Genomic DNA, 25173 nt, shown 5'->3' with positions numbered 1-25173 from the left:
TGAATTCTATATTCTGGGATAAACAAACACAGAGCTGATGACCTCTTTGCAGTGTACCTGTTTTCAGTCCATAGGGTGACCCTGATCTTCCAGATATGTCATTTTTATTCTCCATTTCATCCCCATTCTGAAATCTGTCTTCAAGATCATACCAGACCACAAAAGGTAGCCAAAATAAAAATAAACAAAACGCAGGAAATAGTATTACAGCTACAGAGAAAGTACAGACCAAAAATTGGTCTATTCCTTGCAGAATGCTGCAACAAGGTCGACTTGAAGATCTGTATAAATTTACCTCAATTCCATAGCTTCCATGATCTCTCCACGGTAAAAACGGAGGAGAAATATTAACTAAATATATTAACTTAAAAATCTCACCCATCTCCTGAGGCTCCAAACATAAGGGAACTTATTCTCATGCTAACCACACTTTTACTTTTAATATAACTAGAATCCCTTAGAATTTTCCTTTATCATGCCTGCCAGATCTATCTCGGGTCTTCTTCTTTTTCCCTCCCGATGTCCCTCATAAATGTGGTTCTTCACTGGTTGAGGAATTTATTTGATCCCGACTGCCAAAACCTGGTGTATGCTTCCTTCATTCTCCTCACCAGAGCTTCGTTGTCTCTCATCAACTGGGGTTCTCTAAACATGCCAATCACGTCGCTGTCCCTAACAGGAACATGTTGTCCCTGAACTCTTGCCATCACACATTCAGAAGCTTCCACAGAAACCAATGTTTTAAGTTTGCTGGATCTTGTTCAGGATGTATTTGTTCTGACCTGTCTGCATGGTGTAATGCAAATAATCTGCACTTCTCCATTTACCATTGTAAACTCATTATTTCTGAAGAGGGAATAATTCAGAAATTATTACCACACTATCAAATTCCACTTCCAAAATATATTTCCTTCATTTCTTTTTAGAAGCATCTCATTTTCATTGTATTATTCAGTAATTATAGTGGAATAATGAAAACAATTTTCTGCAAAGGCGGCAGATTTCTAACAAAATAAAATAATGTGTCTGTACACTATTATGGACTTGCTTTCTTTGGCTGGTTGGGGTTTTTTGGCTCTTTAATTTTTCCCTTCAAATCTAAGTAGTTGAGGATTAACAGGAGTGATTACAGCAATACTAATATGACACCATACCTTTGCAGGTGACTCCATCTCCAAAATAGCCAAAAGGGCACCGTCCACATTTGAAGCTTCCATACTGAGTTGGTTCACAGGGAACCCCTGAAAAACATGGCAAATCTGCACATGTAACCAGCTGTGGCTCAGGCATTAGTTCATCCTCTGTGTAAAAGCTTTCTGAATTTGTAGGCACAAGGGGAGGCTGTGTTTTTATCAACGGCCTTCTCTGAGTCAATGTTGGATTAATGGTTTTTGAAATGCTTATCTCTCCTTTCTTGTTATTGGGTACTGCATTACCATTTGTTACTTCTGTTGAGATGCTTTCTCTAAACCCTTCATTATTTTCCAAGAACATGGAAGGCCAATTTGGTTCATCTGGAAGTTTTCCCGCTGTAAATTCCCTAGATGAGATGATGGGATGGTCTGTAAACCCATAATAGATAGTTGTCCAATGATGAAAATGCTGTCTCTTGGCAGTAGATGTTGTCACGCTAGGCATAGTAGTTGTAGTCGAGACTCTTGCAGTCGATATGGTACCTCTGGGTTTTTTAAAACCTATAATAAAAAATAATTTTACATACAATATTTTCAGTAATGTGACTACTATATACAATCTAAAAAAACATGAAATGCTCCTAACAATCTTGAAGTTTTTCTGAGGTCACATCCTTGGGTGGCCTTTCATCCTGACCTCACTATTGTCTCCTTTCTATGGACTAGAGAATACCAGGGACACATTTCTGATGTGCCCTTTCCCCATGAGATGGGAAAACAAGATGATTCCTTGCTATTGACTGAGGATAGGGGATGTCAGGATGTGCGATACACATGATCCTCTCCAGCTTAGTCCCGATTTAATTTAATTCCCTAAGGCTTTGTGTGAGACATCTAACCAAACTTTAAAGCGCATCGTGCTTTGCCTCATCTCAAGAAAGCCCATTCTTAATCACAAAAAACAGTGGTGGAGGAATTCATTGGGTCAGACAGAGATGGTGGAGGAGAATGGGCAGACAACATTTCAGATCAGGATCCTTCTTCAGACGGGTACTTCAGACTTCAAACGTTGTTTGTCCAATTCCCTCCACAAATGTTGGCTGACCTGACGAGTTCCTCCAGCATTTTGTTTTTTTTCCTCAAGATTCCAACATCTGCAGTCTCTTGCATCTCCTTATATGGTCTGGTAGAAGACGCTGTTTTGCGTATCTTTCGGGTAAATTTGTAGGATTTTACTAAAACAGGGTTGTCTGTATTTTTCCAGTGGTTTGAAGGTACCGACTGGAGATAGTCCAGGTCGAAGAAACATGCATACGGTAAGGATAACTGACATCTAATATGCCATGAATTTTGCACAAGGTCCGAAGTCTTGATCGTCAAATGTCCATTCCATTAATCAGCTAAAGGCTGTACTGGCACCTTGCAGTTGGTGACAAATTTCTTCATTGTTGTTTGCCTTCACCAGGATGTGGCTTACAAGATTTGGTGAGTGGTCCACATTTTGCAAGGTCTCTGTGAGAATGTATTGGAGGGCAGTGTGGAGGGCTAAACACGTGCAACATATCAGTCATACAATGAATGATAGGGCATCATATTCTGCTCACTCGAGAACAAAGTATGTTATGGAGTTTGTTTTCTGTAATTTGATGCCTGAAATTATCAATACAGCGATTTGACCTTGATTAATTCTTGTGACTTGAGAGAAAATGTTCTTTTTTAAATTTATTTTTTTAACATTTGTAAGTGTTGAACTAATTTTGAACTAATTGTTATCATGATAACTCTTGATGCTGGGAGTGTAAAGGTTTTTTTAAACAGTTTTAGTTTTAAAAAATGAAAGATTGTAAAAGTTATTTTCTTGTGAATAATCAACCCATATCTAATCAATTCTTATATTCAGTTCAGCCATATGTATCCGCATTTATATTTGTTTTACATCCTTATACAGTACGTGTACCTCCTCCCTCGACTCTGTCCAGTGACCCCGACAGTCCTTTCAGGTTTGGCAGAGGTTCACTTGCACCTCCTCCAATCTATTGCATCCGTTGTTCAGGGTGTGGACTCTTATACATGGGCGAGACCAAATGCAGACTGGGTGATCGTTTCGCTGAGCACCTTCGATCAGTCCGTCTGGACCTACCTGATCTCCCAGCTGCCAAACACTTCCCTTTCCCATTCCCAGACTGACCTTTCTTTCCTAGGCCTCCTCCATTGTCAGTGAGGCTAAACACAAATTGGAGGAACAGCAGCTCATATTTCACTTCGGCAGCTTACAACCCAGTGGTATGGCTATTGATTTCTCTAACTTCAAGTAACTAGCATTCCCCCTCTCTCCATCCATCCCCCACCCTAGTTGTACCAGCTTCAACGTCGTCTTGTTGAGTCTCATTTACTCGTTCTCACCTAGCACACACCTAACAATGGCCTGTTTCCTTTATCATCGTTACTTTTTTGCATATCTTTCATTCATTTGTTCTGTACCAGTGAATTTCACTGTACCTTAATAGGTAAATGTGACAATCAACTGACCTTGATACCTATATCTCTCTACATCACCATCTACATCTCTCATTTCCCTTTCCCTTGACTTGCAGTCTGAAGAAGGGTCTCGACCCAAAACGTCACCTAATCCTTTTCTCCAGTGATGCTGTCTGACCCACTGAGTTACTCCAGCTTTTTGTGTCTACCTGTACTTCTTCTGGTGGCTTTATTTTCCCTTGGTCAGTTTCTCTGTGCTTTTGAGTAAATATATTGTAACTGCTGTGATTTAGCTCCAAATTTTTCATGGCAAAATCTTAACTCTAGATATATTGCACGACTCAAAATCAACTCCCACACATTGCTTGTTTCAAAGTGTTACACTGCCTTCACAATGCCTGGTGGATTACTATTTACACACTTGCATGGTCAAAAGAGATCTAAATCCTATTGAACTGGGCTGAATTTGACCCCGAGAGTCAAACACAACGTTATCTTGTCAAGGAAAGAACTGCAGATACTGGTTTAAATTAAAGATAGACACAAAATGCTGGAGTAACTCAGCATGACAAGCTGCATCTCTGGCGAGAAGGAATAGGTGACGGTTTGAGACCCGAAACGTCACCCATACCTTCTCTCCAGAGATGCTCCCCGTCCCGCTGAGTTACTTCACCATTTTGTGTCTAACAACATTATCTTGTTTCCCCTACCGTTTGTTTTTAATCTGCATAAGCAGAATTTGAAATAATTTCCAAATTAGAGGTTACATTACCTTTATCCAGAGGACATATCTTCTTCCTGTCTGTATGCAACACTATGTTGACTGTTTCAGTTATAACTTCTCAGCCTTCAAGAGCACTTCATATGAGTTGTCCATTATTGACATGAGCTTTGCTACATTAAACCCCTCATTACCTCTCTGCTGGCGGCATCAACCAATCATATCTTTCCCCAGCTGACTGGATGTGCTTCATTTTTATGCAAGATCTTTTCACACAGTTCTGAATAAAGAGTCTTCCTGACTTTAAACAGATAACAGGGATACACTGTTGCTTACACGGCAGCTGTGCTGCAGTATTACAGACAAGATTTAAGTGGCTATCTGAATCAACCATTCAATACAGAAGAACTATTGTTTCCTTGAAAGCACTACCAAAATTTAGATTGAATAAAATGTTGTGTTAGAACCTGTGCACTACAATGCTTAAGCAATATAATGTTTAACTCCTTTTTAACCTTTATCTGAGGACTTCCTGGATCTCAGCCATCCGAGGATCGTGTTTTGTTAGCACCTGACTGATGGGTGAAGACCAGCAGCCATGGACAATTTTCTGACATGGAGCTAATGCAGAGATCAGGTTTAGGACATGAAATGCTGACCTTGTGGCAAGCTTTCATTGGAATATCCACATACAAATGAGTCAGAATGGTTCAGAGAATGGAAAGCAGACGACTGCAGATTCCATAACAGCAGAAGCACTTTCTGCATTCCTGTTAGGAGGTGGAGTGTCGGGAAGGAAGACAAAAAAGCTGCCAATACCACAGATGTGGAATGGGCAGATCAAAAGAGGGTGCAATGCTTTCCTGACATCTCATGTACCACAAAAAATAATAATCAGGCAAATGATCAAAGTTAGAATCCTTCTCACCATCATACAAAGCGTAATAAAGCATTATCTGCATTACAATGTCAACACACTGTGTCAACCACCCATCTCCACAATTATACAATCTGTCCTAATTACCGAATCTGTCACAGGCTCCATCACACCTTGTTTAGAAGTTTAGAAGGATGAGGGAGGGCCTCATTTAAACTTACTGAATAGTGAAAAGCCTGGATAGTGGATGTGGAGAGGATGTTTCCACTAGTGGGAAAGACTAGGACTAGAGGTCATAGCCTCAGAATTAAAGGACATTCCTTTAGGAAGGAGATGGATGAATTTATTTAGCCAGAGGGTGTTGAATCTGTGGAATTCATTGCAACAGAAGGCTGTGGAGACCAGTTCAGTGGATATTTTTAAGGCAGAGATAGATAGATTCTTGATTAGTATGGGTGTCAGGGATTATGGGGAGAAGGCAGGTGAATGGGGTTAGGAGGGAGAGATGGATCAGCCATGATTGAATGGCGGAGCAGACTTGATGGGCCGAATGGCCTTATTCTGTTCCTATCACATGAATTTATGAACATCCCAGATACATCTCAGAGCTATTCAGCCACATGAAGCATCAACTGCACACAAACACAACTCACAATTGACTATCCCAAATCAAGACGGGTCCATATTTATCAGCATATCTTGTGCAGCTCAAAATTCTCTTTCTATCTCTCCCTGTCAAAAGTTGCACATTGCAGGTTCCACCAAGAAATGCCATGAAGAGAGGCAGCAAAATGGATGGAAATGACCAGGTGCCACATCCTCAGGCAAAGCACTGGACATTGTACCTTGAACTGTGTGGCTAGTCCACCTTCTTTCTTTAGTCCCAGTTGGTCCTGATCCACAATAGACCCCATTTATTTTCTTATGAGTCCAATAAGCAAAACTTTGTATTACCATGCTCTCACCCCTCAGAAAACCCTCACAGTTGAGGAGAGCAAGATAGGATTGGTACACAAGGTAACAGAACAGGAATTGAAATTGCATGCAAAATAAAGGAAAACTACTGGTGGAACTCAGGCAGCATCTGTGTGGTGAAATGGACAATTGTTTTGGGTCAAGACCCTTCATCTATACTGAAAGTGGAGGCGATGAAACCAATGTAAAGAGGCGGTGGTCAAGAACAGTTTAAGACATGGCAAGGATTGGTGGATGCAGGTGAGGAAGGATTGATTGGCTGAAAATGATCAAGTGGGGAGGGAGGAGTGAAGATAGCAACAGAAACTAAGCGGAGAACAAAAGGCTGCAGATTCTGTAATTTGATAGGAAAGGAAGGTAAAGGATGGAACTGAATGAAAGATGATAGCAAATGGGTACAACATACAGAGTGGAGGGGTGAGCAATTGTTCTGGTTACAAAGATATGTGTAATTCTTTGTGTGTTCATGTACCTCTCTTAGCAGTTATTTTTTTCCAATATAAAAGTATATTAATTATTAAACAGCAGCAGTTGCTGCACAGCTCCATTGACCTGGTCTCAACCATGTCCACAAATGCTAAATATGTTCTCCATGCTAAATTCAATGGATTTCTCCCAGTGCTCTAGTTTCCTGACATATCCTACAGTTAGTTGCCTTGTAGATTAATTGCCTGCTGTACATTGTCCATAATGTAGGAGAGGATGATTGTGAGGAATTGATGTTTGTGGGAGAGAAGGTTGGTTATAAGAAAATAAATGAGGGAATGGGATTGATGGGAATGGTTTAGGAACCAGTAAAGGCAGAATGGGCTGAAGGTAACCTCCTGTGTCAAAATTGGAAAAGGAAATAAAAGAGCACTAGAATTTGGCGCTAGAATTCCTTCAATCTCATCCGCAACCTAAATTTCGATAGATTTGCGATATTACAGGAGGTGAATCATAAATATAAACTCTGGTATTTTATTTAATTCTTCACATGTTTAAATTATAATGTTTTATTCTTAATTGTTTACTGTATATCGTGTTGTTAATTGCGAGCAAAGCACCAAGGCGAATTCCTTGTATGTATACATATTTGGCTAATAATATTCAATTTCAATTCAATTCAACTAAACTAAAAGCAACAATTTGAAATATCATTCCCACAATACAACAATAAGCATGGAATGTTCCTGTGACTGAGAGCAAACAAGATGCAAAATCAATGTAGAAATTTAAAATAAAAATTGACTTAGCATGTTCAGGTATTTTGGGTTGCAGATTAATTGCTGACAATACTGTAATTAGCCAGTAATATGGGTGTGGGGTGGAGCAAATGATTTACAATTATCTATTGAACAATAGAATCAATCTGCTCAAAAAACACTGCTTACAGAACAGGGGAACAAGAAAGCACAGCATCTTTGAATAAAAGCCAAGGTAATTACCCCAGAAAAATTGCAGAGAAAGAATAACAGATACTTTATAAAATTAATCTAGTTATTTGCAGTGTGGTTATCAGCTTGATTACCATGGCAATTATTCAAAGCATCTCCACTCTGCCTGTCTGCACTGTTGGCTCAAACACCAATTCATGTGCAAATATATATTTTTTTCAAATTAGGCTTTATGATATAGGTTTCACTGAAATTAAATGAAAGTCTTTCCAATGTCCATCCACCCAAAATCGACACACCTTGACATTCAAATGTATAAAGAGTTAACTATTCTGGCATGATAAAAATCTCAGGATAAAGACAGATTATCCAATCACTTGCATTTTAGATTACAATCCAATAGCATTGCGGCAGCTTTTTTTGCGACAACATATATTTAAAAAAATGTTGAGATTAAACAAATCTCTCAATTCAAATTCACTATCCAGCACAGTAAAATTTAAATTAATTGTTCAGGCCTCTGTGTATTTCAGCAAACAGACTTTTAAGAGGGTCACTATGGCTAATAAAATGCAGGGTAGACGTTAGTTTAGTTTAGTTTAGAGATACAGCGCGGAAACATGCCCTTTGGCCCACCGGGTCCGCGCTGACCAGCGATCCCCGCTTATTAACACTATCCTATACACACTAGGGACAATCTATTTATTTATCTATTTATATTTACTGAGCCAATTAACCTACATACTTGCACGCCTTTGGAGTGTGGGGGTATGACTTGATAAGCTCAATGGCTTTATTAACTTCCAAGATACTTCATTTACTACAAATTAATTTCAATAAGTATGTTATTTATGAGATCAGAGATCCACCATCCAATTGGAATGAATAGTCGGTCCCAGATCAGTCTCGATGACTCACATGTGTAATAGTTCATAAGCTGTTGGGGCCGAATTAGGCCATTCGGCTATTCAAGTCTACTACGCCATTCAATCATAGCTGATCTCTCTTCCCCTCTCAACCCCATTTTCCTGCCTTTCCCCCATAACTCCTGACCTTTACTAATCAAGAATCTGTGAATTTCAAATAGTTGGGCCCTTGGATGATATGTGGGTACAACTGCTGGAGTGCTCAGTAATAATTTGGATTTGGATTCAATTTATTGTCATTGTCTTCAATTAAGAGACAACGAAATACTATTTTCCTTACACTCGCACAAATAAAAAAACACAAAACACAGAATACAGTAGACCACAACACAAGCATCCTCACAGCGGCACCAAAGTTCCCCACTGTGAGGGAAGGAACCAAAGTCCAGTCAACCTCCTCGCTGATGTTCCCCTATGGTCACCCATGGTCGGGGCCTCCCGAGCCCACCACAGTTGCTGCTCGGGCGGCCCGATGTTCAGGCCCTCTCGCCGGGAACGATGGAAACCCGACGTCGAAAAGTAAGACATCCTCAGCTGCCTGGACCTCTGAATTGGCTACTTTCCACCGGAGTCCGTGGCTCCTGAAGCCCACAGGCCGAGCAGGGCAGAGATTCACACTGGCGACACCCGACAAAGGGTCCCAGGACTCCGCATGTTAGTCAGTGCTGCCCGCATTGGGAGCTCCGCGATCCACAGCTCCGCCTTGTCGATGCAGCAGGCCCGACACCCCGGAGCTCCAAACGGCGATCCCAGGTGAGGCATCGCCCGCACAGCGATGTATCCATCACTGCGCCGCCGCTGCTGAAGCTGTGGTCTGGTCCCGGCAGGAAAGGCCGCGCCAATCCAGCTGGTAGGCCGCGAGGAGGGGGGCGAGAACGCGACTCGGATAATAGTTGCATCCTCGCCAGGAAGTGACTGAAGGACGGTTTCCCCCTTACCATACCCTCTTCCCCCACATAAAACACCAAAAAAAAACTAAAGAACATACTTTAAACATAACAAAACATAAAAAAGATACAAGACTGAAGGCGGAGGCAGCCAGTAACAGCGCCACCGGATGTACTACTAGGTTGTATTACTAGGATAATACTACTTTCACCCACCACTCCATAGTGAACCTGACCCATTTAACAGGGCTGTGGCTTATAATTTTTTTGGCAGCAATTTAGATGAAACTGGAATCTTGCAGTTTGTTCTTTATTGCTTCCTTTAAAGATGTAATTGCTTTGAATGAAATGCATTGTTCACCTTCACACCTTAGTTCTTCATCATAGTCAGTATAATAAAACTGAAGGATATAATAAAACCGTAAGAAATAATTATTATTAAACGGTGGCACAGCTAATGTGGTGTGCCTTTAGTCACAACTATTTCATCAGTGTAAAATCTTGCTGGAAAAATCAATGCTGCTGCACAAGTGCCCATTGTCACTAAATCCTGGAGGGCAGAGGCCACATGTGTGGTCAACCTCTGGTGGCATGTGGTCATAGCACTGTACCCCAGCAAAGCAAGGCTCACTGGCACATCCTCTGCTGAAGAGAGGAATGTGAACTGAAGGAAAATATAAAAATATTACAAATTAGCAACTAAAACACCTCGGGGATAAACATTTAAAATTTAGAAAATGATTGGTGCACTTAGTTAGGCTGAATACACGTACAGACGGCATGATGCACGGCAAGAAGTGCATACATAGATATATTCACGTACACTTTATTTTATGAGCAAATAATTACACTGTGCTGCAGCAAAGTTGTAACTTCTAAAAATCAAAATTTTACTCTAACTCAATATGGACCAAAATATTTGTGCTTACATTCTGCTATTCACCAAATTCCATATTAATTTAAGGTACACAAAAATGCTGGAGAAACTCAGCGGGTGCAACAGCATCTATGGAGCGAAGGAAATAGGCAACGTTTCGGGCCGAAACCCTTCTTCAGGCCTTTGTGTACCTTCGATTTTCCAGCATCTGCAGTTCCTTCTTAAACTCCATATTAATTTATGTGGCTCACTTCATCCAAAATCATAATCCAGAAGTTTATCTATTAACATAGTAATATCTGTGGAATTCTCTGCCACAGAAAGTAGTTGAGGCCAGTTCATTGGCTATATTTAAGAGGGAGTTAGATGTGGCCCTTGTGGCTAAAGGGATCAGGGGGTATGGAGAGAAGGCAGGTACAGAATACTGAGTTGGATGATCAGCCATGATCATATTGAATGGCGGTGAAGACTCGAAGGGCCGAATGGCCTACTCCTGCACCTATTTTCTATGTTTCTATAAGCATGCTCCTCGAGAAGATGTATGTGTTACTATATAGTTACTAATAATGTTTTAAATATAGAATAGTAGCAAGCAATACCATGACATTAGCAAACAATGTGATTGGGGTAAATGTGCTCATAATATACCAGACTTGATATTTAATTTTAGATAAAGTGTGACTTATTACTGGCAATGGAAATTCCATACCGACTCACATGCTTCAATGAATACTATCCCATAATGTTATTTAGAACAAAGAACAGTCCAGCCCAGGAACAGGTCCATTGGCCCACAATGTCCATGCTGAACACAATGCCGTTAATTTCATCTGCCTGTAGGTGATCGAAATCCCTCCATTACCTGCATATTGATGTGCCTATCTAAAAGCTTCTTAAATGCCATTATCATATCTGTCTCCACCACCATCCTTGCCAGCACGTTCCAGGATCTCACCACTCTCAGTGTAGAAGAAACTGGCCCCTTACCCTCTTACCTGGGAAAAAAAAATTCTGACTGTCTACCTTATCTATGCCTCTCATAATGTGAAATAATAGTATCGTCTCTTCTCAACCTCTGACATTCCAGAGAAAGCAATGCAAGTTTGTCCAAACCCTCTTTATAGCTAAACCAGTATGCGTACAAAGGAACAGCAGATGCTGGTTTAAACCGAACATTGACATAAAATGCTGCAGTAACTCAGCGAGACAGGCAGCATCTCTGGAGAAAAGGAATGGGTGACGTTTCGGATCGAGACCCTTCTTCAGACTGCTCTAATGCTCTAGTCCAGGCAGTATTCTGGTAAACATCTTCTGCTCCCTCTCCAAAGCCTCCACACCCTTCCATTAATGGGATGAAGGGATGACTTGAATTGCACACAATACTCCAAAGGCAGCTCAACAAAGTCATACAAAGCTGCCACATGTCTTTCTCACTCATATATTTAGTGCCCCAATTGATGAAGACAGGCATATCATACGCCTTAGACACAAAATGCTGGAGTAACTCAGTGGGACAGGCAGCATCTCTGGATAGAAGGAATGGATGATGTCTCTGGTCAAGACCCTGCTTCAGTCTGAGTTACCGCAGCATTTTGTGTCTTTCTTCAGTGTAAACCAGCATCTGCAGTTCCTGCCTACACATATCATGTGCCTTCTTTACCATTCCCTCTACTTGTATTGACACTGATAGAGATATGTACTTGGGTCTTGCCATTAGCTGTATACATTCTCCTTATATTTGACCTCCAAAAGTGCATCACCTCACACTTGCTCGGATAAAACTGCAAAGCCATTTTTCACCCCATTTCTGTAGCTGATCTATATCCACTGTTTGACAGCTTTCCTCCATCTGCAATTCCATCAATTCTGGTGTCATCGGCAAACTTAAACTAAAATGATACACATTGAATAAGAAATGCTAATTTCATCTGCCACTTGACCCTCCTATTGACAGTTCATCAGAGATTAACAGGCCCACACTGACAATTTTGAAGAACATAGGTGCACAACCTTTTATCCGAAGATCCAAATAACGAAAACCTCCGAATAGCGGACATTTTTTCGGTCCTTGAAGAAAGGTCCTTGAAAACGTTCACCGAGGGTGGCCCGCAGAGGTGACAGCGGAACCTCCGGTCGGTCCTCGAATAAAGGGGAACTAAATCCCCATTCATAAAAGAGAAGGCGAGGGTATATTGCGCGGGAGGGTTAATAATTGACAATCTGCTGCTGCCTGCCCGCTGAGTTAAAAAGTTCCCACGGTAGACTCACGATACACAGTGTATCGTGAGTCTTGCGTGGGAACTTTTTAACTCAGCGGGCAGGCAGCAGCAGATTGTCGCTCCCTTCATGTTTCACCCCACCTACACCCCTCTGCTTCCCGGCCATGTGTGTGACCCATTCCCTCCCCTCTCCAGCTCCCCGCTCATTGCACCGGCGCGGGGGCTTTGCACTGTCTTCACGTCGGCGATACCAGCAGGTCAATGCCAGTCACCGGAGACGTCAGGACCAACGGGACACCGACCCCCAGGCCCACTGCAAGCACGGAGATCCCAGAGACCCACAGCCAGCAGCAGCCCAGCCCCGTTCCAACTCCAGAGGAAAACTGCAAATTGGCCGGAGACGTCAGGGCCACCAGAAGCCGTTCCTCGAGCTGCTCTCCCTCATCGGGACACTGACCCCCAGGCCCACTGCAAGCACGGACATCCCAGAGACCCACAGCCAACAGCAGCCCAGCCCAGCCTCGCTCCAACTACAGAGGAACCTGGGTTGCGGATGACGGGGCGCAGCTCGGGGCGTCGTAGAGGCCCATCGGGGAGCGAGTTCCTGTTGGTCCTGACGTCTCCGGCCACCTGCCATCCTCCGGGAACTGTACCGCCCTTGCAGGAGAGTGGGGTTGTTTGCAGTTGCAGAGGGAGAGGGCAAGGGCGGTACAGTTCCCAGTCTCAGCTCCAGTCCAGGGGGGTGGCCGGAGACGTCAGGACCAACGGGACAACCGACCCCCAGGCCCACTGCAAGCATGGAGATCCCAGAGACCCACAGCCAGCAGCAACTCCAGCCCAGCCCCGCTCGAACTCCAGAGGAACACGCAGGGGCAGAATCTGATGGTGTGCAAGGTACGTCTTGTTCTTGGGGTGGCGGATGAGGGGGCGCAGCTCGGGCTGTGGGCAAACTGCCACTTGTCGCCGTAGGGTCCATCGGGGAGCGGATTCCTCTGGAGTTGGAGGGGGAGGGGGGGTATTGTGCTGTTTGATCGCCCCCTGCTATCCCAGGGACAGGGAGACACAGCGGCTTTTTAGACTGGTGGGCAATCACTTCCAAAGTTCTGCCCACACAGTCAGTACACCTCTCCTACACTGCATTTCATACAAACATTTATTCTGCAAGAAAAAACTACATTGAAGACTCAAACTCGCGACCGAGTAACTGCCGGGATCAAGGCACAAACTCGCGACCTTGCGGATATGAGCTGAGCACTCTACCACTGAGCCAACCATTAAAATCTACGCTAAAAAATTTCCATTCCGAAGGCCGACAAATTCTGAATTACGAAAAGTGTCTGGTCCCAAGGCTTTCGGATAAAAGGTTGTGCACCTGTAGTAATATCATAAAGGAGGGTGGAATATATTTATTTGAGAATAGGACAAAAGATAACTACAAGATGATCAAATATTGTAAGGAATCTTCAAATGCCTATGCTACTGAATAAAAAATAGATGTCAAGTTTTCTGCCAAATGAATGCTTTCTCTTCCGGTACGATGGACTGATTCCCATACGATTCTATATTTCTCTAAGTAAACTCAAAAGCTTATTGACTTCCACCATGATTTTTTGGTAGGGGAGGATAACAATTGGTGGAGGTGGCACGGTGGCGCAGCAGTAGATTTGCTGCCTTAAGGGGCTGTCCCACTGCGACGACCTAATTGGCAAGTTTAGAACAGTTTAGTAGAGTTTAAAAAAGTGTCATGTTGAAGACCTCCTTCGAGTATGTTGAAGACTAGTTTCGACTAGCCTTGGGGAAAGTTGGACACCGAATAGTGGAGAGTGAAGACGACCTCCTTCGATCTCCTTTGACTATGTTGAAGACTATCTACGACTACCTTTGACTACCCTCGATTACCTATGAATAACATGCCGTCCATGGCGACCTTTTTTTACTCGCGGGCATTTTTCAGCATGTTGAAAAATATGTTGCGACCTAGCTGAGGCCTCGAGTAGGCAGTGACTATTTTCGAGCATGAAGAAGAGTTACAAAGACCTCCTAGGACCTCGTGTCGACCACGCTGCTAGTACGAGTCGAGGGCAAACTCTTCTAAACTCGCCAATTAGGTTGCCGCAGTGCAGCACCAGAGACCCGGGTTCGAACCCAACTATGGGTGCTGTCTGTATGGAGTTTGTACGTTCTCCACGTGACCACGTGGGTTTTGTCCGAGACCATCGATTTCCTCCCACACTACAAAGACGTACAGGTTTGTCGATTAATTGGCTTGGTGTAAGTGTAAATTATCCCCAGTGTGTGTATAGGATAGTGTTAATGTGCGGGATCGCTGGTCGGCGTGGACTCAGTGCCTGATTCCACGCAGTATCTCTGAAGCTAAAACTAGAAGCAGAAAAGTATTAAGAGACAAAACAGGTGTCACAATTGCGTCAACTAATCTCAATAAGTACAAACTCACAAGGCTTTTTCTCTTGGCTGGATCCTGGTCCTTCATATTCATCACAGAAAAAGATTATGTGATAAATTAGCACTTCAATTGCCTGAACTAGTGACAGATTTGGATCACTGCATGATCTGTAACTTCTCTGCACCCATACCAGCATGTGATGCACAAGTGAATGCCAGCAACGACTTGAAAATGGCCCTTCAAGCACGTGGGTTTAGGTATTCTTGGGCTGGAAAGAGAAAGTCCGGGCTCAGAGCCACGGCACAAGATATCCGAGTAGAGGAAACACAGATCAGGAGCAGGAGAGATGACCTGTACCATATGATAGGATGGGACTTCAGGGGCTGACTACATTATGTTTGCAAAAAGTGACTATTACTGGTATCAGACCGAAGATCCCTCAATCTGGCACCTTTGGTTTAAATGTTTGATATGACTAGTTAAAGTAAGAGCAAAAATACATTATAATAAATACATAATTTCCAGAATCATCCCAGAATTTTCAATGTTCATTGAATGAAACATTGATATTCACACTCACACTCTGGCTTGCATCCACTGCTCACATTTTATCATATTTCACTGATCTTCAACCAAGATAATTATTTGTACACAACCTGTAGGGGGGGGGGGGGGCACATAACATTCTAGAAAAGTTAGCAGGTAATAGGTGGCACTAGGATCTGTAGGGGACAGGATGCAATGACATTGAGATATTATGCACAGATGACTGTGAAGGGAATGACAGAATAAGGAGCTTGTCATCTTGTGGTCACCAACAATGCAGGACTAAACGTTTCTCCCTTCTGAATAAAGGTTCACATTTCAATCCAAGTAATTGCAGGAGTAAAATATTGTTTCCAAGATTTTAATCCCTCTTGTTCTTTCTGTTCTCCTTTAATGCGATAGGACCAGATTAGTATTCAGGTCCAAGTCAGACTTATTTAAACCATCACTGTTCATTACAAACCAGTTTTTGACGGTTACTCCATTTTCCATTTCAGCAGTTGTATAGCATACTAGTTATTGGTCAAAAGTGCAGAAGAATGTGGAATTGATTGTTCCCATCAATTTCATGACCAAGTTTCCACATATCGGCATTTCACTACAGCGAGTCTGAAGAGAAATTCCTTCAGCACTTTGTGCTGTGCTCAAGATTCTGCAATTCCTTGTGTCTCACAATCTTGACATAGGCCTCCAGTTATCTCTCATTACCATAGCAACAAGAAGCCCTTTTCAATGCCCTTAAGGCTCTGGAAACCATGGATGATGATTCAGAAAGGACCTATTGCTTAAAAAGTGCTGAAGTAACTCAGCGGGTAAGGCAGCATCCCTGGAGAATATGGAGAGATCTCATTGGTTAACTTATTATGATCAGATGTTTGTTTTTTAATTTATTAAGCTTGTACGACCTTGAGAACCAGGAAAACCAGGTTTCCACAATAAGATCCAAGCTGAGTCTCCACCCACCATTTCCTCTTTGTATGGCATTTTCCGATGCAACCCAAGAGGTCCAATACCTGTTCTTTCACCTCTTCCCTTCCCATATCCAAGGATCCTGTTCACTTGCACTTCTTCCAATATAGTGTACTATATCCGGTGTTTACAATGTGACCTCCCGTGCACTAGAGAAATGGTGCATGGGTTTAAGATAAATGTGGTGACCACGTAACCTCTGACGTCACATACTGTCCTACCGATTACCAGGCCTGGCCTCCGTTAGTTATATTGGAAAACTAGCATCCTGTATTTTCCTTTCTGCCATGGAAGTACTGTACTGCAGAGTACTATCAACAACAGCAATGTATATGACTTCTTGAATTACCTTGCTTAATTTCAGCTTTATGATTGCCAATTGTATTTATTATGAAAAAGTTGGATTATTACTTGCCAGGGCCAGAGCTGGTGGTGATGGAACTTTGCTCATCCTCATTTGTCCATAATACTGCCTCTGTAAATTCATTCATGTCAGTAACATAATCTTCAACATCCACGTCTTGTAACTCCCCTTGTAACTCAGCTTCCTCGTCTATAAAAGTGTAGTCTTCATCGAAGATCTCAGTTGCTGCCGTAATTGGGGAATCATAAGTATTTCTGCTTTCAGCTGGAACCAAGGATAAGAGAAGTAATTGACCCAATGAGCAACACCTGTTCATAAAGATTTAGTGTTAACTTGCACACAATCAAAAGAGTACATACATTTTAATGTGCACACATTTCCATCTCCATCCATTTCTGGTGGACATGAGCCACACCCATAGGAACCAAATGTATTATAGCAAGGCACTGTTGGAAAGCAAGAGTTGGCTTCACACTCATCAACATCCACTTGACAACTGGGACCTAGAAGTACGGGAGGGAAGTGACAGTTAAACAAAAAGTACAAACCTAATTTTCGCAATGATATGGAATCATCATCTTCAAAATACAGCAGATTAAATATTTAACTATTCGGAATGACGTTTAATACAAAATTCCATTGTTGTTTCTCCCCTTACACCCCCCCCCCCCCCACACCCACTCATAGAACCAGGTAATCCTTCAAGTACTCAGTAGTGACCATCACCCAATTGTGGTTAGATGTGAATATTAGCAACTTTTTCAAGGCAACATGTTTGAATGTACACAAGCCAGAATATACACAAGAATGAGAAAGGGGAGGTGGAGGGGGTCTTGGCACTTCCCTTCTGTTTGTATCAGGATTGCCTATTTGTGCATGCCATTCCTCTCTCCCTTCTTCATTTGTTTTTTCTTTCTATGAACGATTGAAGCATGGATGGTCTATTATTGATCGAAATAGGAACTGGAGCAATGAAAAGTCAGCAAGCTTCATTATTCGCTGCACACTAAACCCCACCATCACCCCCGACCCCATAAAACTGTTTTGAACATTGGAAGTTAAACTAATTTGAAAATAATTGGAAGCTGAACAAACACTATAGTCGTGCATATAAACTATTTACCTTGAAAACCTTCTTGACATTTACATGAATAACCTTCCGCTTCATCTACACAGTTACCAAACCCACATGGATTAGATTTGCAGTCATCAATATTCACTTCACAGAAACTTCCTTTAAAGCCCACGGAACAGATACAGATGTACTCTCCACTTCCAGGAGGAAAGTTTATATTTGTAGCACAGGAACCTCCATTCAAACAGTTGCATGGCTTTATAGCGACCTACTCAGAAATCACAGTGTTACATTTCACAAAATAATAATTGAAAGGACATATGTGACATTGTATGCATCTCAAAGTTCTCAAGTCAAATGGTCAGAGTACATGACTGAACTGGGCAATTTTGTCCTATCTTTTACATGGTATTATAAATTACTTTGTTCAGAGTTATATTGGAAACTTTGTTCAGCTATTATTATATTTTGTCAAGTTTATAACTTAATTTCTATTGTTAAGAAAAGGACAGGATCATAACATAAAATGGTGATCTCTGATTTCAACGTGAATGGGCTAACAAGAAGCAAAAGAGGGAAAAGAGGGAGAAATGGAAACCCATCATTTACCCTTCATAAAATTGATCCTGGTGATTGAGTCATATAATACGACTGCTGCCTACTTCCCAAATAACATTGACTTTTATTCATATAAACATCACTTTATTATTATTTGAATAACAGTAATTTCAAGACATATATTGAAGAAAATACCAACTGTGCGAATACATTCATCGAAAATTAATTTCCCATTAATGATCAGAAGTTTTGTTTACTTTATTAATAGTTTAACAAAATAACTAAGCACATGTATATGGAAAACACAAATTGGTACAGAAATGATTCTTCCGAATGCTTTGATCTTATGGCGAGTGGAAACTGACACTTTTAACATGCAAACAATTAGTTTGGAAGAATTGATAGTGACATTAATATAGGGGAGGGGGCGAAATACCCCAAAAATTGTTTCAAACCCAAATTTAAAATATCTTCAAATTAGGAATATGTTCAGGAAGATTAATCCTTTTTCCTTTCTGTGATTGAAGTAGAAACTTATTGGTAAGTAATTGTGGGTTTTATCCCTGGGGAGACAACAATCTTTTCATTTCCTCAAGGAATTCTATAATAAATTGTATGGGTAAACTCTTTTAGAACGTTTAAAGGAACATAAGATAAGGAAGCAGGAGACCTTATGGCCTCTCCACACTATTCAGCCACCCATTAAGATCACATCCTGTGCCTCAAATCAACTTTCTCACTCAATCTGCAATATCTCCAAAGAGCTCTTTCACCTTTGAATACTTTATATGCAACGACTAAACATTCGTAACCCTCTGAGGTAGAGCATTCCAATGATTTACAACTGCCAACATAAAGTGTTTTGGGCACCTTATTTCCATTTAACCTCTCTGTTCAATGATTGCTTTGCCACTCAAGTTGTAACCTATTTCCAAAAGATACATTTGATATACACACATTAGCACAAACACTGCCTGAATTTACACCATGTGAACTAAGACCTACTAAAATACAGACAGTTTATAAATCATACTGTAAATAAGTAGAGGAACATTCAAGAATTGTTGATGGCGTTTTCCAAAATGTTGATAAAATATTATTACTGACAAATTTATCACATTAATGATCCGATAGATAAATATTTCTTCAGGATATGATATTAAAACAAATAAACATAAAGTTTAAATGTGTAAGCAAACCGTGAATTCGTGGTCACCTTACTTAATCTCAGTGGTGTGAACTGGAAAGGAATCCGTCTGCTACCTAATCCCCATCCACCTGCACTTAGAACGGTCAGATACATGTGACTGAGATGAGCTGAGCCACCACACTCTGCTTGTGCCAGTGAGTTGGAGCAAGACCTATCAGTGTGTGGGCCTTAGATAATGTACCCATGAGGCCCTGTTCCTGCAAAAGCCCAATAGCATTTGTGAGGATGCCTCACCTATGGTGCTGGGTTTCTAAAAGAATGTAGTTTTATCTCATCGCTTTTTTTAAAAAAGCAAATATATTACGTAAAAAATTAAAGTTTTAAAAAGACATTACAAATAAATAGGTAATTAAGTTAAAAAATAGAATCAAGTGAACTGACCCTTTTTACCATTTCCAAATGTTATTAGAGTTATAGAGTCATACAGCATAGAAACTGGTCTTTTGGCCCAACTTGCCCATTGCTGTGTGTGTGTGTGTGTGTGTGTGTGTGTGTGTGTGTGTGTGTGTGTGTGTGTGTGTGTGTGTGTGTGTGTGTGTGTGTGTGTGTGTGGTGTTGTGTGTGTGTGTGTGTGTGTGTGTGTGTGTGTGTGTGTGTGTGTGTGTGAATGTGTGTGTGTGCATGAGTGTGTGTGTGTGTGTGTGTGTGTGTGAGTGTGAGTGTGAGTGAGTGTGAGTGTGAGTGTGTGTGTGTGTGTGTGTGTGGTTGTGTGTGTGTGTGTGTGTGTGTGTGTGTGTGTGTGTGTGTGTGTAATTTTGCCTGTGAAACGTATCTCCTCGAAAACCAGATGCCCAAAAAATCTTTACATATTTCAGTTGAGATTTTCCTTGTGATTTCACAAATCCACTCCTCTGGATGCACTTGGGGTGCATTATTTTCCCGACTTTTTCATAAAAATTGTTCACCAATCTGACCTTTGTTTAAATCTGACCGCTGCCCAGCTGCTGACGTTACAATAACAGTGAAATTTTCCTTATTTCAAAAATCCAATCCTCTATAAATGTGGTCCATTTTTTCTCAAGATATTTACTAAAATTTATCACCAAACTGACATTTTGGTGATAAAATATTAAGGTTGCCCAGCTGCTGACCTCACAATGCCTTCCCTCGTGCCACCCCCCCCCCCCTCCCCCCCCCGCTCTGGATTAATGCAGCTGCTGTCCACGCGCATGCGCAGTTTTCCACTAGGCACGTTAGCCCACCCACCTTCAAAAGGCACAGAAAGATCGCGAACGTTCTGCAGCAAAGATCCTACAGCTCAATTCCGCTATAGGATTTTTGTTCTGCTCAATCGCGAGGTCAGAGGCAAAGATCCAATAGCAATCTCCGCTATAGGATCTTTGGCCAGAGGCGCCCACGCGCTGAAGAAGTTTTCTCGCTACCCGTGCAGCATGTGAAGCCCCGCCCCTCCCATCCCCCGCCCACTCGCTCATTCAGCTGCCGGTTTCCAGAGAGTCAAGCCTGTGCTGTCTCTCTCCGCTGTTCGCAACCCACTCACTCGCCAGACTCCCCCCCCCCCTCTTCTCACCTCCTCCCCTCTCCTCCCTCCCCTCTCCTCTCTACCCGTCACAGGGGATGACCTCCTCTACGTGTCCGTGGCCCGATCCTCTGTACCGCTGGCGGAAGCTTTTGGCAGTCCTCAGCAAAGAGCCATAGCTCACTATAGGATCTTTGGTCCTCGGATCGCTCCGGGCTCGCTCGGACCCCCGCGACCTGCTGCCCCGCCCCACTCCTCTCTCTCTCTCTCTCCCCCCCTCTCCTTCTCCCCCTCCTCCCTCTCTCTCTCCCCCCCTTTTTCTCTCTCTCCCACCCCGTGCCCTCCACCCCTCCCCTGCCCCCTCCCGCCCCCTCTCAGATCCCCTCCCTCCCTCTTTCCCCCTCTCTCTCCTCCCATCTCTCTCTCCCCCACCCTCCTCTCCTCCCCCCTCAACCCCTCTCCCTCTGTCTCTGCCCTTCTGTCTCTGGCCGCTCTCTAGGTCATCTCCCCTTCTCTCTCTGCCCCTCTTGTCTACCCCTCCGTTCCTCTCTGACGCGCCTGCGAGTTGGGGCTACGCGTTAGTGGATAGGGCGTTATTGGGTAAAAGGGCAATTAATAATATTAATATAATATAATGGGTGTTAGCATGTATGCGTGGGGGGGGGTGGGTAGTTTGTGTGTGGTGGGGTGGGTTAGTGCGTTGTGGACGCCGCAGATGCCCAACAACCCCCCCACCCACCCCGCAACCCCGCTTCGTGGGAGGAATAGACCCAACGGGTTCATGCACTTGGTCTAGTTATTTTTTTAAGTTTTCATTGAGCTGCCTCAACTACCTCCTCTGGCAGCTCATTCCATATTACTCAGCAATACGCGGTATGAAAAAGTTGCCCCTCAGGTTCCTATTAAATCTATCCCCTATCACGTTAAACCTATGTCCTCTGGTTGTTGATTCCCATATTCTTGGTAAAAGACTGTGCATTCACCTTTTCTATGCCCCTCATGATCTTAAACACCTCCAAAAGATCGCCCCTCAGTCTGCTGCGCTCCAAGGAATAAAGTCCTAACCTAACTTGCCCAACCTCACCCTAGAGCTCAGGTCTTTAAGTCCTGGTAACATCCTCATAATTTTCTCTGAACTCTTTCCAGCTGAGCACCATCCTTCCTGTGGCAGGGTGACCAAAGCTCAATACAATAATCCAAATGTGGCTTCATCATTTTCTTATACAACTTTAACATAACATTTTCTTGTACAACTGTAACATAACAATTGAAGGTCACCGTATTGAAAGCCTTCCTGACCACTCTATCTACATGTGACATCACTTTCAAGGAACCCTGTATCTTTACTCCAGAATCATTCTGTTCTACAACACTCCCATTGTCTCAGCCATTCACTGTGAAAGTCCGGCTCTGTTTCGACTTCCCGAAGTGCAACACCACTCACTTATCTGAATTAAAGTCTATTAACCATTCCTCAGCCCACTTGCTCAGTTGATTATGATCTTGCTGTAATTGTGATAACCATCATTGTTACCTACGATACCACCCACTTTTGGGCCATCTGAAAATGTACTATTCATGCCTGTTACATCCAAATCAATGATAAAATAACGAACAGCAATGGGCTCAGCACCAATCATAGTCACAGGCCTAATATCTGAAAAATAACCATCCACCATCATCCTCTGCTTCTTAGATTCATAAGACACATATCAGATTCATAAGACACAATCTCCAATGTACAAAACCATGTGGACTGTCCCCAATCAGCTCCTCTCTATCTGCATGCATACATATCGTATCTCTCAGATCTGGGAGTTTCCATTCAAATGAATGGGGTTTGCATGGCAGAGATTGATATATGTGGAGTGACTGAACATAACCATTTTCCTTCAGAAGTACTGACTTCTGAGAAACTTAACATTTCTTAACATTTATATTATTCAGGAGTAGGAAAATGTGGCCATCCAATGACAAGTTGAACCTTTCCTTGAGTGAAAATTGACAATAGATCCATCACAAGACAATATATTAGTGCTCAAAACCTTAAGAGGAGCTTACTTCACCCACTTGATACTCCTTACCTCCACTGACACTTTCGTTTCGGCATTGCAGTCATCTGTAAGTGAAAACGTGAAGCCCTGTAATTCCTGGAAAGAAACTCTCCATACTAGTAGTCCTGCAGGAGACAGACTAGCATCCTGGGGACCAGAATCCATGTTGAAAACAACAGCAGAACCTTCTGGGTCAGAAGCCAAGAATTGGTACACAAAATGTTCACCAACAAACGTAAGTAGTTTATCATGTGGAGGTTGAAATTTTGGGGGCAGGTTATCTGCAAAAATAAAAGATCAGCAATTTACAACAGGCAAAAATAATGCAAAGAACACTCTCTAGCAGTTATAGGACAGCTCAGCCAGCAGTTAAATCTACACTTGGGAGGGCAGTCCATTCTGAGGTCTGGTCACCTAATTCTCTAACTAGTGGCAATGTCTACATTGGTGCACACAATACAGGGTGGCCCGAAGTATGAATCATTGGCAGAAATTTAGATCCGACTGAAGTGCGTAGCATATGGAATTGGACTGGAACCGTGACATACATAATATTTTTTGGTGGAAATATTTGGTTTGAGCAATGTTAGTTGGTTTCTCTGTTTTTGCAAGAGAATTTTGCCCAAGATCCTTAACAGTCTTTACATTATACATAGACATAAATAATTAGGGAGAGATTTCCTGCCACAGCACTTGCTACAGATCATGGATGCATATTTTGAGAAATTATTCACTCTGGCTCATACTCACCTGAAATTTGAGTGAACTGAATTTTGTTTTTAACATGTTAGTATTTAGCCAATGAAAAATAAATTCCATGAGTGACAGACATGATAGTGTAGGCAACGTTCATTTTCTTTACTGAAATGTGTGTGGTCTGGATTATTTTTCTGCATATATTGCCGTTGGTCAATGAAAAATAAATTGCATGAATGACATATGTGTTACAGTGGTTGACATTAAACTTGTTGCTTCCTGATATTCCAATTATAACAAAAGCAAAAATAAAGACAGATTTCTCCAGAAGCAAATCGAAATCATGGAAAGTAAAGCAGCTTACTTTCAGTAATTGTCCACTCGAATTTGGATGTGGCTGGTCTGCACAAAAGGCAGGGGCTACTTGGATTAAGATCCCCTACACCATAGCAGAGTCCATCAATAATGCATGTGTTCTCCTGGAACAATAAGATTGTAAAAAATAAATTTGATCGGAACCTGTAGTGTAGCTAAATAAGCATATGCTTTAAAGGATTGGTGCCCAATGTGCTGCCCATCAACCTCCTTTTATGGTCCCATTCAATTCCCAAGCTTCCATCTTGCAAGTGTAACTAATACTATAAGTACTTCTAGTATACAAATATATTATACTATTTCCCGACAGGGTGGAGAAAACACAAATTCTTAAGATTTACACGACTATTTAAAACACTGGCATAGACAGCTATGGACTGACTTTTGGAAAACAGAATTTAGCATAAATAGGTACTTGATTAGTCCCGACCCAAAACACCCTCAGCAATATTTCTGCAGCTATGCCCTTTGACTGGAAAAATGTCGACATTGAGACATTCTCGGAGGGAAAGGCCAGATTTATGTTGACTCGGTGTTGCTGAAGAAATTATTTTACACCTGGGAAACCTATTAGATACTTCATTCATTTCAAAGGGGTAAAAAAAAAAAAAAAACTTGCCCTACACATCTCCTTTAAACTTTGCCCCTCTCAATTTAAAGCAATGCCCTCTAGTCTTTGACATTTCCAGCCTGGGAAATTGGTTCTGATTGTTTAACCTGCCTCTGCCTTTCATAATTTCGTATACTTGAGTCTCCCCTCAACTTCAGACTTTGTATGAAAAACAATCCAGGTTTGTCTAACCTCTCCATATAAATAATACCCTATAATCGAGGCAGCATTCTGGGTTCATATTTTAATGTTTTAATCATTTACAGATATTTAATACATAATTAATGAATATTACAATTTTATTTTAATGATAATGTTTTAGTGTTGTTAATACCAAAGGCATGGTTAAACTGCTAAACAACATCA

At 42.0% G+C, this 25173-nt stretch overlaps 1 protein-coding gene across 2 annotated transcripts in view; it reads right to left on the bottom strand.

The window, feature by feature from the left end:
- Positions 1-25173, bottom strand: part of vwde (von Willebrand factor D and EGF domains) — a 175078-nt gene that overhangs the window by 33757 nt on the left and 116148 nt on the right. For both annotated transcript variants that reach the window (XM_033045672.1, XM_033045662.1), the window contains exons 16-21: positions 24187-24301; positions 23157-23407; positions 17876-18095; positions 17112-17255; positions 16804-17016; positions 1155-1694 (exon numbers count right to left, since the gene is read on the bottom strand). In XM_033045672.1, the coding sequence (XP_032901563.1) occupies positions 1155-1694; positions 16804-17016; positions 17112-17255; positions 17876-18095; positions 23157-23407; positions 24187-24301 (1483 nt within the window). The remainder of the gene's footprint in view (positions 1-1154; positions 1695-16803; positions 17017-17111; positions 17256-17875; positions 18096-23156; positions 23408-24186; positions 24302-25173) is intronic.

Source organism: Amblyraja radiata, chromosome 2 (assembly GCF_010909765.2).
Source record: "Amblyraja radiata isolate CabotCenter1 chromosome 2, sAmbRad1.1.pri, whole genome shotgun sequence".
In the NCBI taxonomy this organism is placed as follows: Eukaryota; Metazoa; Chordata; class Chondrichthyes; order Rajiformes; family Rajidae; genus Amblyraja; species Amblyraja radiata.
The sequence above is the reverse complement of the archived record's forward strand: the minus strand, read 5'-3'. Positions and strand labels throughout refer to the sequence as shown.